The 16,328-nt window shown below is 41.6% G+C and overlaps 1 protein-coding gene across 4 annotated transcripts in view; it reads right to left on the reverse strand.

Moving 5' to 3' along the window:
• Positions 1–16,328, reverse strand: part of MCC (MCC regulator of WNT signaling pathway) — a 331,118-nt gene that overhangs the window by 59,758 nt on the left and 255,032 nt on the right. For all 4 annotated transcript variants that reach the window (XM_026649202.2, XM_026649201.2, XM_026649203.2 and 1 more), the window contains 2 exons: positions 12,094–12,257; positions 9,010–9,216 (listed from right to left, as the gene is read on the reverse strand). In XM_026649202.2, the coding sequence (XP_026504987.1) occupies positions 9,010–9,216; positions 12,094–12,257 (371 nt within the window). The remainder of the gene's footprint in view (positions 1–9,009; positions 9,217–12,093; positions 12,258–16,328) is intronic.

Consider the following 16,328-nt stretch of genomic DNA (forward strand, 5'->3'; position numbering starts at 1 on the left):
CCATTGTAGGTGTGTGTGCTCACCACATGCACCAGTGGCAGAAGTTTTTCCCTCAGTGGTATCTATAGGGGACTGGCTCTGGTGCCCTCTGGAATGGCGTGTGTATGAAGGGGGGTCGCCAGCTCCCCCATCCCCTTTCTTGCTGGAACTCCAACAGATGGGGGAAGGATGGGTCATGGAATGGACATGAGCAACACATCTCGAAGAACAACCGAAGAACTCACAAAAGGTGAATAACCATCTTTCCTTCTTCACTTTCCTTCACTATCAGTGGAGGCACAGCCTGTGCTATCTCGTGGCAAGTATGGATGCAGGTGGTGATCCAGGACGAAATCCTCTGAGAAGACATCGGGAGGCCCTTCATCCTATCAGCTACTGCAATGAAGAGTTGAGTAGATCTGCGTTGTGCAGACACCTCTCCTTGTTGGACACATGGGGCTTTGGACAGAGCACTGGGATGAAGATATCTTGGTTGACATGGACGTGCAACACAACCTCTGGCCGGAAGGTCGGATGGGGATGCAGTTGGACCTCGTCCTTGTAGAACACAGTGTACAGGGGCTCCGATGCGAGGGCTTTATTCTCGGAGATTCGCCTCACTGTGCTAATAGCTACAAGGAATGCGACCTTCCATGACAGGTGTGAAAGGGAGCAGGAAGCCAGAAGCTCGAAGAGAGGGCCAGTGAGTCTGGAGAGGACTAGGTAGAGATCCCACTGGGGAGTTGGGTCCTGAACTGCCAGGAAAAGCCTCTCAAAGCCCTTCAGGAACCTGATCGTCATCTCATAGGAGAATACTGATCTACCCTGGACGCTGATGTGGCTGATAAGTGTACCTTCATCGATGAATAAACAAGGCCCTAATGCTTTAAGTGAAGCAGGCAATCTAGGATGGATTGTAGAGATGAATGGATCAGAGAGATATTCCGCTCCAACGTCCAGCAGGAGAAGCCCTTCCACTTTAGCAGGTACATTGCCCTGGTAGAGGGCTTTCTGCTTTCCAGGAAGACCTGCCATACTTGAATAGAGCAGGCTTGTGCCTCGGGATTTAACCATGCAGCAACCACACCGTGTGGTGGAGAGAGGCGAGGTGCAGGTGCAGGAATCGTCCATGATCCTGAGAGGGCAGGTCTGGGTGGCTGGGGAGTGTCCCTGGGGATGCCACTGCTAAGTCCATGAGTGTGCCGAACCAATGCTGGCGCGGCCAAGCCAAAGCGATCATAATGACTAGAGCCTTATCCCTCTTGATCTTCAAGAGGACCTTGCTGATCAGTGGGGCTGGCAGCAAGGCGTACATCAAGTCGCCTGACCACGACAGGAGGAAGGCATCGGATAGCAAGCTGCTGTCGAGACCTTGCAGAGAGCAGAACCAGTGATATTTTCTGTTCTGTCTGGTGGTGAATAGGTCCACTCAGAGAGCTCCCCACTTCTGGAAGAACATCCTGGCGACCTCCAAGTGGAGGGACCACTTGTGGTGAGAGAAGAAGGACCTGCTGAGGCAATCTGCCAGTGCGTTCTGGAAGCCGGGGAATGCAAGGCTTCCAGGTGGATAGGATGCTGGATACAGAAGTCCTAACAAAGGGCCGATGATCGAGCTCCCCCGGTCCGTTGACACAGAACATGGAGGCCGTGTGGTTTGAATTGGAGGGTATACCCCCCTGCAACAGTACTGATCACCCACTGGTCTCATGTTATAGAAGCCCAAGCAGGGCGGTAGGGCAATAAATGGTTGGAAAATAAAAAGGGGTGTTGGATTTAGGATACAGGCTGGGAGGTCGCCCTTGAGTGCACCCTCAAAATGCCTGTTTGTTACCTGGCTGGTGGCCGGTACAGCTCGAGTGAGCCGAGGAGGCTGGCGGTTGGCCCTGTCGACATTTATAGCCCTTGTCCTTCTTGCGGAAGGGCTCTGATCAGGATTGACTAATAAATCTGTGGGTCTTCTGTGGTTTGAACCACTTTCTTCTGGGCGCCAGCATGTAAAGGCCCAGGGAACGCAAAGTAGCCCTAGAATCTTTCAGGCCATGTAATCTGCGGTCTGCTTTCTCTGTAAACAGCGCCAGGCCATCAAAGGGGAGGTCCTGGATCAACTGGTCCTCCACCAACAGCCCAGATGATTGCAGCCACGATGGTCTCCTCATGGATATGGCTGAAGCCATGGTCCTGGCTGCAAAGTCTACTGCGTCTAAGGCTGCTTGGAAGCAGCCCTCATCACTGTCTTGCCCTCATGAAAAATAGCCAGGAACTCCCTCCTGGGCGCCTCTGGCAGCGAGTCCACAAACTTGGCCATAAACTGCCAAATGTTATAAACATAATAGCCAAGTAGGGCCTGGTGATTGGCCACTCTCAATTGGAGACTAGCAGTTGAATAAATTTTTCTGCCAGAGATCGAGCCTCTTTGTTCTTAGGGGTTGAACCTGGTTGCCCAGTCTGTTGTGCTCATTGGCTATGGATACGACCAATGAGCTCGGGGAGGGATGGGTATAAAGTTATTCAAAGAGAGAGAGAGAGAGAGAGAGAGAGTGTGTGTGTGTAAAAAACACTTTCTACTGGCAATAGTGGAGAGAGAGATAGAGAGAGTGTGTGTGTGTGTGTAAAAAACACTTTCTACTGGCAATAGCTGCCTCTAGACTTTAAACAGTTTACTTTAGGATGGCTATATCACTCAGAGATAGGGTAGACCTCTGCATTGTGAAATTAGCAACTACATTATGGGCATCCTACAGAAATAAGTAATTGCCTCATTTACTAATGACCTGTGAGAAACAAAAATTCGTATGCATGTCATTTCTTAACTACTGCTCTGCAAAGTGGCACAATCTGTTAACTGAATGCATTAAATACCTAATTTAATTAAAACTCTAACAAGCCTCCGAAAACCTATTGAGAGCACTTTGTTTGATTACAGACATTGGGCTAAAGTAACAGACCTATTGATCTGATCAGCTTCAGTTATTTTCACTATCCAATTTAATTTATGCAGAACAAAAACTAAGTTTTGGCAGGGTCTCCTCCCCCCACTTCCTTGGGGAAATAATCTGAAGTGACTCTGGGTTCAGGATTGCATATATAAAATATTTAACAGGTCAAAGAAAACACTTATTGTGCGGCAGCTATGGACATAGGTTACATTATAAATGCAAACATGCTTTCTAGTGCAACAATTACATAGTGTTCCTGACACGGTCACGTATAATAAATAGACTCCTCCAAGGGGAATTAAACTAATTGTTCTGCATATTAAGTGTGGTATTCAAAAACATATTTTAACAAACATATTTAATAAACCTGAATTAATGAAAAAGGTAGAAAATTATTTTTAGTTGTGAGTGTAATCTAGAGTCTGTCTTTGATTTTCTTATGTTGTGTCCTAACCCAAAGGTTAGTTAGTGACTTAGTTGCATTTGGGAGCTAAAAGGAGATACATCTATTAAATTTATATTGAGAAGAGTTTTCTTAGCATTTTCTAAACAACTAAGTTGATTTGTTTTGTGGAGTGAGTCGTAGGCTTAAGAGACAAAGATTCAGGGCTCTTCACCTCTAGAGTCACTGATTTGAATCCAATTCAGGTCAATAAATAACTTAATATTGTCACCATCCGCTAGCTTTTATGATGGCTTATGTGAAATGAGTGAATGGTCTCAGTTCCTACCAGAGAGGCTTCCACATGCATACAAAAAAAAATGACCATTGTATGCAGCACCTTTGTTAGAAGTCCCAGCAGAGACGCCCAGGACTGAGCTGACAGAATGACTGAACTATGCTCTCACTCCTAAGTCCTTGTCTAAACAGTTCAGCTCCACAGGTGTTCAGGATGTTAGAGGTCCTAGTGTAGACTGGCCACCACAGGCATTTTCAACACCAAACTGATTAGGCCTGCTCTGAGTACGGTTACAAACATGGCATTAAAAACACTAGCAGCAATCTACACTAGGGCTACTGTCAGGGTTCCTGATGTGGGGACCCACATGAAAGACCCCCTAAGCTTATCTCTACCAGCTTAGGTTAAAAACTTCCCCAAGGCACAAATTCTTTCTTGTCCTTGGAAGGGTATCGCTGCCACCACCGAATGAGTTAGACAAAGATTTAGGAAAAGGACCACTTGGAGTTCCTGTTTCCCTAAAATATTCCCCCAAGCCCATTCACCCCCTTTCCTGGGGAGGCTTGAGAGCAAACAAAGTGAGCACAGACCAGACCCTTGGGTTTCTAGGACACTAAAAACCCAATCAGATTCTTAAATACAGCCTAGGGAAAATTCACAAGCTAAAACAAAAGATAATCTAATGCATTTCCTTCCTATTACTTAGGATTTGTATTCTTAGATGCTTAGTTCAGGTATGGCTTTAGGAGATGTATTTTCCCTGCCTGGTTCCTCGCTGTCCAGGAGAGAACACAAAGAGACCACCAAACAAAAACCTTCCCCCACAGATTTGAAAGTATCTTCTCCCCTTATTGGTCCTTTTGGTCAGGTGCCAACCAGGTTATTTGAGCTTCTTAACCTTTCACAGGTAAAGGAGGGATTTTATGCTACCCTTAGCTGTATGTTTATGACAGCTACCAGTGTTGCTGACCCCTTTGGAGCTGAACCATTGCCAGCAACAGTGGGAAATTTTCTCTTGCACACACAGCATCCTAGATGCCATCCTTTCAGGCAAGGGTTGAGGTGCGGGCTGGCCTTCGATGTACTTGTCCTTTCACAAGCACTAAATTCACACTGTAAAAATATAATTTGCCTTATTTTCTAAATTAATTAAATAAATATTTCTATCTTGTTCCCACCGGTGCCATGCCAGGTCCTTCTCCTCCACTCTGAAAATTCTGACTTCCTTTTGGGTTCGGCCTCTGAATTTTCTCTGTTTTTGCTTGCTTGCTTTTTTATTTTCTCATTTTTTCCTCTTACCTGCCTGCCTCTCTCTCTTCCCCTAAAATTTCTGTGTTCTGGACCTCGACTAGTTCTCCCCCACTTCTCAATCCCTACTCCCTTTCCTCTTGCCCATCCCAAATCTCTCTCCCCTTCCCAAATGTTTCTCCTCAGCCAGTCGGAAGACTTTTTCAGTGCTGACTGACCTAAATAATTACATATTATCTGCCAGTTTTGCCATCTCACTGTTCCTGCTTTTGCAGATAATTAGGAAGTATATTAAACACAATATATATGGTCCTGGTTCACACGGCACTTTCATGGCATTTTTGCCATGATGAAAATTGACCATTTAGTCCTATTTTTTGTTTTCTGTCACTTATCTATTTTCTGATCCTTTCACTCCATGACTTCTGAGATTCCTTAATAATGTTTTGTAAGGCACTTCTAGAAATCTTTTTGAAATTTCAAATAAATTATGTCAGCTGTTTTTTTTTTAATCCATTATTGTGCTGACATGTTAAAGAATTTTAATAGATTTTTGAGGTATAATTTTCCTTTGTAGAACTATGCTGGTTAGACCTTATTATATTAGAATAATGTAAGTTCTATTCATTCTATTTTTAAACGACCATTTACATTAATTTATCAGGTAAGCAAGTAAGACTTAGGCCATGTCTACACTACCATGTATGTCGGCAAAACTTGTTGCTTAGGGGTGTGCCCCTGACATAGTTACTGCCCCTGGTTTAATTAAGTTGATGGAAGAGCTCTCTTCTGTTAGCACAGAGTGGCTACATGAGAGATCTTACAATGGCGCAGCTGCACTGGTACAGCTGTGCTGCTGTAAGATCTCTAGTGTAGGCATAGACTTACTGATCTGTAATTCCCCAGACCTTTAAAAAAAGAGATGCAACATTTGCTATCCTCCAATCCTCTGGTGTGATTTTAATTAGAAGTTGCCTATTGTGAGCTGCTCAGCCAATCCATTCTTAAATTCCTTAGCACATTTGGATGCTTACCATCTAGTCTTCACTGCCCTTTAATTTATCAGTTTGTTCTAGTGCCTCTTCTTTAAACACCTCAACCTGTTATAGTTCCTAAGTTTTATTACCAGAAAATGCAGATCTGGGTTTAGTTATTGCATATGGCCAGGAGGACTGTACTTTCCAAAACCTCCCAAAGGCTGACATAGCAAACATACATCCTGACTAAGAACATCCTCCAAATAAGTTTTATACAACACCACCCTCATGTTGTCCATAGCTGTGGTAGATTTGCACAGCTGAAGGAAAACAGAAAACAAATAATATCTTCTTTATACGGAGAAACCAGCAAACACCTCTTTGAACTTGGTCTGTAGCTCAAGATGTGGCAATGGTCCTAGTTAAAGTGAAAATACCGTGTCAAGTACTCAGTGTGAACATCTCAGGGCTGAGAACTATTTACACTGCATGGTATATGATTACATGAGAGACAAACATTTTGCAAGAGAAAACAAATGCTCAAACGAGGGCTGTCAAGCGATTAAAAAAATTAATCACGATTAATTGTGCTGTTAAACAATAATAGAATACCATTTATGTAAATATTTTTGGATGTTTTCCACATTTTCAAATATATTAATTTTAATTACAACACAGAATACAAAGTGTACAGTGCTCACTTTATATTTATTTTTTATTATAAATATTTGCACTGTAAAAATAAAATAGAATTTTTCAATTCACCTAATACAAGTACTGTAGTGCAATCTCTTTATCATGAAAGTTGAACTTACAAATGTAGAGCTATGTACAAAAAATAACTGCATTCAAAAATAAAACAATGTAAAACTTGAGAGCCTACAAGTCCACTCAGTCCTACTTCTTGTTCAGCCAATCACGCTAAAGATTCATATGTCCCTTCATGCTTCAACCACCATTTCAGAGGACATGCGTCCATGACGATGATGGGTTCTGCTTGATAAGGATCCAAAGCAGTGTGGACTGACGCATGTTCATTTTCATCATCTGAGTCAGATGTCACCAGCAGAAGATTGATTTTCTTTTTTGCTGGTTCGCGTTCTGTAGTTTCCGCATCAGAGTGTTGCTCTTTTCAGACTTCTGAAAGCATGCTCCACACCCCGTCCCTCTCAGATTTTGGAAGGCACTTCAGATTCTTAAACCTTGGGTCAAGTGCTGTAGCTATCTTTAGAAATCTCACATTGGTACTTTCTTTGCGTTTTGTCAAATCTGCAGTGAAAGCATTCTTAAAATGAACAACATGCTGGGTGAGCATCCAAGATTGCTATAACATGAAATATATGGCAGAATGCAGGTAAAACACAGAGCAGGAGACATACAATTCTCTCCAAAGGAGTTCTGTTACAAATTTAATTAACACATTTTTTTTTTTAAGGCGTGGAATCAGCATGGAAGCATGCCCCCTGGAATAGTGGCCAAAGTATGAAGGGGCATACGAACGTTTAGCATATCTGGCACAATACCTTGCAATACCGGCTACAAAAGTGTCATGTGAACGCCTGTTTTCACTTTCAGGTGATATTGTAAATAAGAAGCGAGCAGCATTATCTCCAGTAAATGTAAACAAACTTGTTTCTCTTAGCAATTGGCTGCACATGAAGTAGGACTGAGCAGACTCGTAGGCTCTAAAGTTTTACATGGTTTTGTTTTTGAGTGCAGTTATGTAACAAAAAAAAAAATCTACATTTGTAAGTTGCACTTTCACGATAAAGAGATTGCACTATGGTACTTGTATGAGGTGAATTGAAAACAACTATTTCTTTTATCATTTTTACAGCGCAAACATTTGTAATAAACATAATATAAAGTGAGTACTTACACTTTATATTCTGAGTTGTGATTGAAATCAATATATTTGAAAATGTAGAAAAACATCCAAAATATTTAATAAATTTCAATTGGTATTCTATTGTTTAACAGTGCCATTAAAACTATGATCAATCACAATAAATTTTTTAAATCGCGATTGATTTTTTTGAGTTAATCACGTGAGTTAACTGCGATTAATCGACAGCGCTAGCTCAAACAGAAATTTAGGCATACACACATGCATGTATACATACACACGTGCAATTTTAAACAGAGCATCAGACATAAAGATCTAGTAAGCACCACAGCAGATTATAGGTGTAATTGGCCTTAGCAGCAAATAAACTCATTATGTTATGATGGATAGGAAGCTTTGTTGAGTGAGATGATCTATGGCTGGATATCCAAAGACTGGAAATGGCAAACGATATAGTCTAATACCATGCTGAAGAGTACTGATCTCTTAAATATGTAGCATTCAAGGAAGAGGTTGCTCCGCTGCCACTAGGTAAAAAACAACATTTTCAACAATTTACAAAGAATACAAAAGTCTCTAAATTTTTACCCACATACAGCACAAGGCTTGGAAGAAAAATCATACACATATTCTTCAAAAACGAAATTATTATTTCACATGCAGATGTTTCATGGAACACTGCAAAATTTCCTAACTTGTCTATTAAGGAGAGGCAGTAAATAATTTAAAAGAATACCAGAGACTGACCATGGATTCTTTAAGCTTTCATCTTTTCTGTAACTTAATTTCCTCTTGTCTTAATTCAGTGTCTACATAAAGAACAACAGTTTTGTCTGACATCGCAAACAGCTGGAAGACGGAGACAGGGATAGAGGACAGGGCTGGGACTACTCAAAGTTCAATTCACAGAGCATTATTTCCCAGTGACAGGTATCCTGCTCTTTTACTTTCTCTTAATCACAAATTGAATTCTCATCAAAGACAAAGATCTATTTGTTGATCACTGGAAAATCCACTAAATGAACATCTGCTTTATCTATAAACAACTTACACATACTTTCCTGCCCATGAATACCAGCCTTACAGTTAACACATGTTTTCTGATATGAGGCTTCTGTATATCTTGACTGCTCATCATATAGAAGCTCCTTGCAATTTCTTTCCATTCACTCCTAGACCTTTACAACTTATATTGCTTCACTTCCAAAAAAATGGTGCAAGAAAGAAGGTGCAGGGTATCAACTTTCCCCAGTTACAAACCTACGTGGCCTGGAATGAACTGAAAAGATCCCTGTTACTAGAAAGGCTCTTCTATGTACTCTGTAGAGAGCTGGTAGTCTTACCCTTCTGCGCAATCTGTCCCTTTCTTCCCGGATAGCGTTCATGGTGGCCTTGGTTCTGTTCAGCTCCTCCTCTTTGCTGCACAGCATAGCAGTGAGGCTCTCATTTTCTTCCCTCAGACCAGCCAGCTCCTTTTCCCACCGAGATCTCTCTTCAGACAGGTTTGGATAAAGATCCCGTCCCAGCACACCCTCAATCTCCTCTACTGTCTGCAAAAACACAGTCACAATAAGACAGAAAGGAGCAGGAGGAGAATATTAAAAAGGGCCAATAATACTACACTGCTACCACATAAGGATGTAAGGGGAGCTATACAATTACACACATGCATACAAGCAACGCACACGCGCACACACAATGTACTCCTTTTGTTTGAAGTTTAATGAAGGCTGTTTTCATTATTATAGTTTGTAACCTTTCTACTCTTCAGCACCATCAGTACCTGGGCAGACGACGGGTGCTTTATAAATAAAAGTTCACCTCACTGAGATATACACAAACAACAGCATGCAGTTGGCATTTATACAGCACCTTTCCTCAGATGGCCTCAAAGTATAACACATTCACTATGCCTCACCATGAGTAAGTGTTGTGCCTCTTTTGTAGATGACTTAACTGAGACACACAGGATATATTTGCACTGCTGCTGGGAATGTGCGTCCCAACACAGGTAGACAGACATGAGAGTCTGAGCCAGCGTAGAGGGGGTAGCACAGGTGGCAGCTCATGCAAGCCACCCGAATACATACCTAGTGGGTCCAGGCAGGTTTGTACTCAGGCACCTAGCCTGACTTGCCATCTGTGCTACACTGCTATTTTTAGCACGTTTGTTCAAGCAGAGCTAGTGCTTGTCTGTCTACCTGTGTTGGGAAGCACCCTCCCAGCTGAAGTGTAGATGTACTTACAGTGCCAGATTGTGCCTGGCTCTTGAATGGGTGCGTAGGGCTGGGGAGGGTGCAAGGAATCGTCACATACTAGCATGACAGGGACAAGTGCAGTCCCACATTTGGGGGAGCACAAGGATGGTTCTTTTCATGGGTCCCCAGGGACATGTGTTACCCCCAAGGGCACAAGGAGATATGGGAAGGGGAAGTAGCCTTGGACAGGCACACTGTGTGCGTCTGTGTGTGTGTGTGTGTGTGTGTGTGGGATGGGGTACACTATGCCTTAGGATGGTGCAGCCTATACATTTCTTCTGTGTACCTGGGACCTCAGCGAAGAACTGGGATTCTCTGACGCACAATCCCTTCCAGAGCTTCCGCCCAAGGTGGTGCAGAGCCACACTAACCCCTATACAGGCCTGTGCACAAAGAGGTTAAGTGACTTGTCCAAGGTTATGCAGCAAGCCTATGGAAGAAGTAGGAACAGACCCTGCATGTCCTGACTATCAATTTCCTCCTGTAAACATTGGACCATATTTCTCCCCCATCACGTTTATAATTGGTTTACAGTTGAAAATGTAACAATTCATACAGTTCGGCTCAAGAGTAAATGCCAAATACACACTACTCATGAGGAGGTTCCTACCCTCTTTTTCTGATTAGCAATACCTTGTAAAACCCATGCAATACAAAACAAGCTGCTATGCTTCATAAAGAATGAACCCTCCACCTGAATCTACAGGTCTCCAATAATCAGATTCAGAAAACAAGACAGGTTATTTCAAGATCACATACTGCTTCAAGGAGCACTTAACTTTCTCATTGCATGAATGAGCTGAATTCTTGAAATGTGAAGAAGAAGAAGAAATAAAATTTGTTAGAGATGGCAAAAAGAAAAACAGGATATTGCTGGATGTTCTCTTGGAGACAATATACAGAAAGCTACTCAAGGAATCAAATCTCATATTTGGAATATGAAGTTTTGTATTTATAATTAAATCTACTTAACAACTATTTCAGATACAATGAAAACTTCCACCTAGTATTCAGTCTTTGTCAGCATTGCTAATCTGTTTTAATGCATCTTACAGAACATAGTAACTACCACTGCAAGTAAAGAAAGGGAAAGATCAAAAATGAGCCGCAGAAAAGGTAAAAAGATACCAGCCCCCTTTTCCAGTGCTTCCTTTTGGAAAAGCCGCATAATACGTTAAATGCACCCACTCACCTCATTACTCTGACAGGCATGTTGATAACCACCATGTACAAAGTTAGCTGAATCCAAGTATCATTCTGCGCTTATGCTCTCCCAAGCTGATGTACCAACATCCATTTGCTAACTAAACTGTCTGCAGTTCTCTGGATGTGGCATGCTTTGCTTCAGCTCTGGTTTGTTAACTAGCACACTACATTATTGCAAAGAAGAAGAGAATAGAAGGCACTTCTTACATACAGGGAACTATTTCTCTGGGGGAACTAATGAATTATTGAGTTTTTCTTCATTCCTGATTATACAGTGTTACAGTTCAGTTTGATAATGCATGCTGATGCATCAAGGATAAATCTGGAATCTAGCCTCACACACTGTAATTAGTCATGTGATCTAATGTTCTGAGCACAAACCTGGATACCAGGAACTCCAATAGCTCCTGTGGCATCCGTCACATCATAAACTCTCTGCTGCAGTTTCCTGTTTTCCCTACTTTATAGGGGTGTGGTAAGGAGCTAATGTGCAGAAATATTTACAGCTCTTTCATCTTCAGTTTGTAATTTTTAAATAGCCATTGCTTCCTCTGATAGTTATTATTTACTCTTCTAAATACCTTGACCATTAGTCAGCCTATTCTGTATAAGGTACTTTAAATAAATGACACGTTTATAACTGCAAAGCTAGTCAGGCAATCTCTCTGTACCTTAGTTTGAGCATCTGTAAAATAAGGATGAGGCTTACCCATATTTGTAAAGTGCTTTGAGATCTATAGATGAAAAGCTCTATACAAGATCTATAGATAATCTCTCTGTGACTTAGTGCACCCATATGCAAATACAGATATACTACTGTACCCTCACAAGACGTTGTGAGGCACAGTAAATCTTTGTGAAGTGCTCTGAGATTCTCAGATGATAGGTGCTATAAATGCAAGGTATTATCATGTATCGCAGTATGCACACAATGCATTTAGTGACTAGTTAATGCTGTTGCACCTTAATAGCTAGATCACAATGTTCGCTGGCAGTGGTGAGTTGTTCAATGTGTCTGTCCACTTCTGCTACAGACAAACTGCAACTGCTCTTCTTCCTCCCACAGACTACATTCTCCAGCCCTGTCAGCACTCTCTGCAGTTCGGAGTTCAAGTCACTGCAGTTATCTATGAAACAGAAAGAACATGTTAGACATGCACTGGGTGTCGCAAGCTAAAAAGCTACTACCATTCAATACTTACCTTCAGCAAGACAGGCTCCACTCCTGTAAAATGGTATATTCCTACAGGCTGACACTGCTCTTCACAAATCTCCAGTCTTGAATACCATCAGCCTATTTGCACAAGTTATTGATTTCTCCTTACAAATCTCTAGGGTTGAATGCCATCAGCCTAAACTCTCAAATTACTCACAATCACACAAATAATCGCCTCATCCACTTATTTGGAGTGGTCGTTCTTGTTTGAAAAACCTTCTCCATATTTTAAACACATCACGTTTTAGCACACTCCCATGTCACTGTCCCGATTTGTTTTTTGTTAATCTCTCTCTCTCATTACTGCAGCTTCTCCTGATCTTTGTGCTCAGCAAGAAGACTTTTCCCTCGGAATCAAAATGCTCTTCTGCCCAGTTCACTCAGTGATGATATAATCCAATATCCTCTAAAAGGAAGGACTTTGGGGATTTGTGCTCAAACTGCTGCCAAGTGTCCACAAAAACCTCAGAGAGATTATTTTACAGAGCTAAAATTTCATTTTCACAGCTGTTTCTTCTATGCGTGTAACAGAAGAGAAGACTGGAAATATTCGTCGGTCCCCAATAACAACCCTTGTTCTTGTGAGGCTCCACATCGTGATCACATTCACAAGATGCTTTAGGATGAAAACATCATCATCATTCTCACAAGGCAAGGGCCAGAGGACCCTTCCCCCGGCAGTCTGACGGCACTGGGTTACGGGGTGTTATCCACTCACTCCCCAATTTTGTGACAACCAAATGATCCCTCTTATCTTGTGAACTAACTTTACAAATTAATTGCAACACCTCCAACTTACATTCAGTGATAAATATCAGCAGTAGTCCCTGATGTGCATCATATGGTTGAACTCATTCTTGGGTTCTGATGCCTCTTGGCTGTATTCACTTATGGGCCATTAATAACCAAGGCATCATGCAATAATCAGTTATTGCATTGTACAGCACACAATGGATTTATATATTTCATGACAATGCATTACTTTCACAGGGGTACAAATATTAAAAGGGGTGACATCCATTCAGGTCCTAGGTGGAGCAATACCATAGGAATAACACTGCTCCACCTAGGACCGCATTACAGTCAGACCTTCCAATCTAAACATGTGGCTGGTGTTTTCAAAGGAGCCTAAGGGAGTCAGGCATTCAAGTCCCACTGAAATTCAATGGGAGTTGGGCATCTAACTCCCTTAGTCCACTTTGAAAACCTGAATTTAAAATGAAGGATCACAGAGGCTGATTATGAAAGAGTGAGGTGTGAGGGAACAGGGGACTATGACATAGGCATCAACTCCATGGGTGCTCTGGGGGCTGGAGCACCCATAGGGAAAAAATGGTGGGTGCTGAGCACCCACCGGCAGCCCCCCTATCAGTTCCCTGCCCATTCCCCCTAGTGCCTCCTGCCCGCCGGAGGGCCCCACGGATCAGCACCTTCCCTTCCCTCCTCATGCTTCCTGCCCGCCGTGAACAGCTGTTTCCCGGCGTGCAGGAGGCAGGGTGCTCGGGGGAGGGGGTGGAACTGGGCGGGAAGAGGCGGGGCGGAGAGGGGGTAGGGAGAGGTGGGGTGTGGGTGGGGTTTTGGGGGAAGGAATGGAGTGGGGGCAGGGCCTGGGACAAAGCCAGGGGTCAAGCACCTCCCGGCACTTTGGAAAGTCAGCGCCTGTGGACTATGAAATAAATAACCTTAAGTTCACAACCAAAAACTCATTTACCTCGATTAACACCGGACAAATTGACAAACCTGACCACCTAAATTACATCCACAGATATGTACAAAAACCAGACAACTGTATGCAATGCAAGGCTTGCCATGTACAAATTTTGTGGCTGTAATTTAGGCAGTCATTTAAAAAAAATTGCCCAATTAACATTTAGGGGGAAATAAAAGCAACCTTAAAACCAAAATACTTATGTCCTCCAATGTGCTAGTGATGTTCTCATTCAGTTACACAGGCTTCACATAGAATTTCAAATCAAGTTCAAGGTCTCAGTCCTTTATCTTCAAGGCGGCTCCATGGCCTAGGCCCAGCTTATTTAAATGACCACCTAAAGCCCTGGGAGAACACCATGGTCGACAACTATGTTCCTCTGGCACAACGGAACTCTCTAACATATGGGTGAAGCTTGTCTGTATCGGTGATGAGCACAATATAAGAACCCATATAGAACAGAATAGAATGCAAGACACAGACTCAATACTGTTGTTATCTCAAAATCCAAAGGTAGCATTTGTTCCTTTGTGTTTAAATGACAGTGGCAGCAATCGTGGGCCCTTGCCTTTATGCAGTATTTCCAGCTTTGCATAGGGAGATCAACAAAAGTGTTCAAAAATTCTCTTTGTGTAGGAATAGGATTGCAAAAGAATGCAGCCCTGGAGTGAATGTGAAATTAGTGCAGGCAAAAGGGAATTCATGTTAAAAACAAACCCATCAACATATCAATGGCATGACAAATATGGATGGCCAAAGCAGCCTCTGATCCTGCAACCTGTGTGCATGTAAAACTCCTACTGAAGTTGTATGTGCACGAACTCATACTGAAGTTGTATCTGTATGAACTTCCCACAAACTCAGTTCTCTATGAAAACAATTAATATGCTTTAGCATTAATAATCTGCCAAATAAGTTTATTTATTAATAAAATTCATTTCTGAGTCACAGCTGCACCATCAAGAATGTTTAATTGTAAAATCTACTTGTTTTGCTTGTGCTCCTGAAACTCAATAATGCCGGTATATACATTTTGTCTCATTTTACAAAACATTTCCTTCACAAGGCAAGACCTTATGTGCTAAGTTCTAGCCCTGAAGGAATGTTTCTCCCATTTATAACAATGTCAGAGAGACCCACATTTCAAAGGGAAGCTAGCATAAACCCACTCACAGGATTTACAAGATACAGCAGTGAAATTAATAATTTTATCTCTTGATGTTTTTGTTGCCTACAGCAGAAGAGCAGCATATCTAAAAGCATTAGTGTATCATGACACATTGATGTAGTTGGCATGTCAATAAGCTTGCTGCATTAGTACAGTATGCAGTGCCATGTTATTATTAGGTCATGGTGATTTAGCCTGATGTGCATAACTAACACAAGGGTTTATTTTTAAAGAGATACTAAAACTAAAATAAACAAAGACAGAAGGATGCTTGTGTTGGGGAGTAGGAGGAATACCTTATAAGCTTACTATGAAAGTTAATAGTTTTGTGTAGCAATGTTTTGTATTTCTACATTTGCCTGCTATGCTGGAAATGGAAATGTCTCATCCTTGTATTAAGGTATAAAAAACAGATCACTGTCCAGGATCAATGAATTGGTAAAAGTAAAGAAATAACAAATATTGCAAAGTAAATTGGATTGTGAAAATTCTTTCAATCTGATTAATCTAAAGTATTATTAGTAACACAGGTAAAGAATATAGGCCAAACTTTTCGAATTTGGGCAACTAAACACAGGCAACTAAATCCATATTTAGACATTAGGCACCCAAATTTGAAAAGTTTGCCTATCTTTTTAAAATATAGAATTCTTCTACTAATATGTCTTTACTTCACAGAGTTGTTATTAAGGATTTTACAGCACTTTAAAATTCTTGGATAAGAGATACTTCACATGCATTACATTGTTATTACTATTAATACTACTGTGACGGTATCCCTTCAATTGGTAGTTGAAATGTGAGGCTGTTTTATAGTCACTCTTGTATTTGTGATCAGCTACCTTATTTCTGAAGCTAGAGTAATTACTTCAGCTTGAGATGTAAAATGACATACAACAACCTGTTTATTCCTTATGGCTGTTTACAGAAGCCAAGTATTTTCTATGTTATTAAATTTGAACTCAGGACAGTGATTACTATGCCCAAAGGTCAGATTACTCTTGGTGCAATTCTGCTCTAAGGTATTTGTCTGGAAACGTTCTTACTAATGAAATGCATAGGCCTGGTACATTGAAAACTTTTTTTTTTTTTTTTTTTAAACAGTT

Source organism: Terrapene carolina, unplaced genomic scaffold, assembly GCF_002925995.2.
Source record: "Terrapene carolina triunguis isolate 2854851 unplaced genomic scaffold, T_m_triunguis-2.0 Scaffold69, whole genome shotgun sequence".
Lineage (NCBI taxonomy): Eukaryota > Metazoa > Chordata > Testudines > Emydidae > Terrapene > Terrapene triunguis.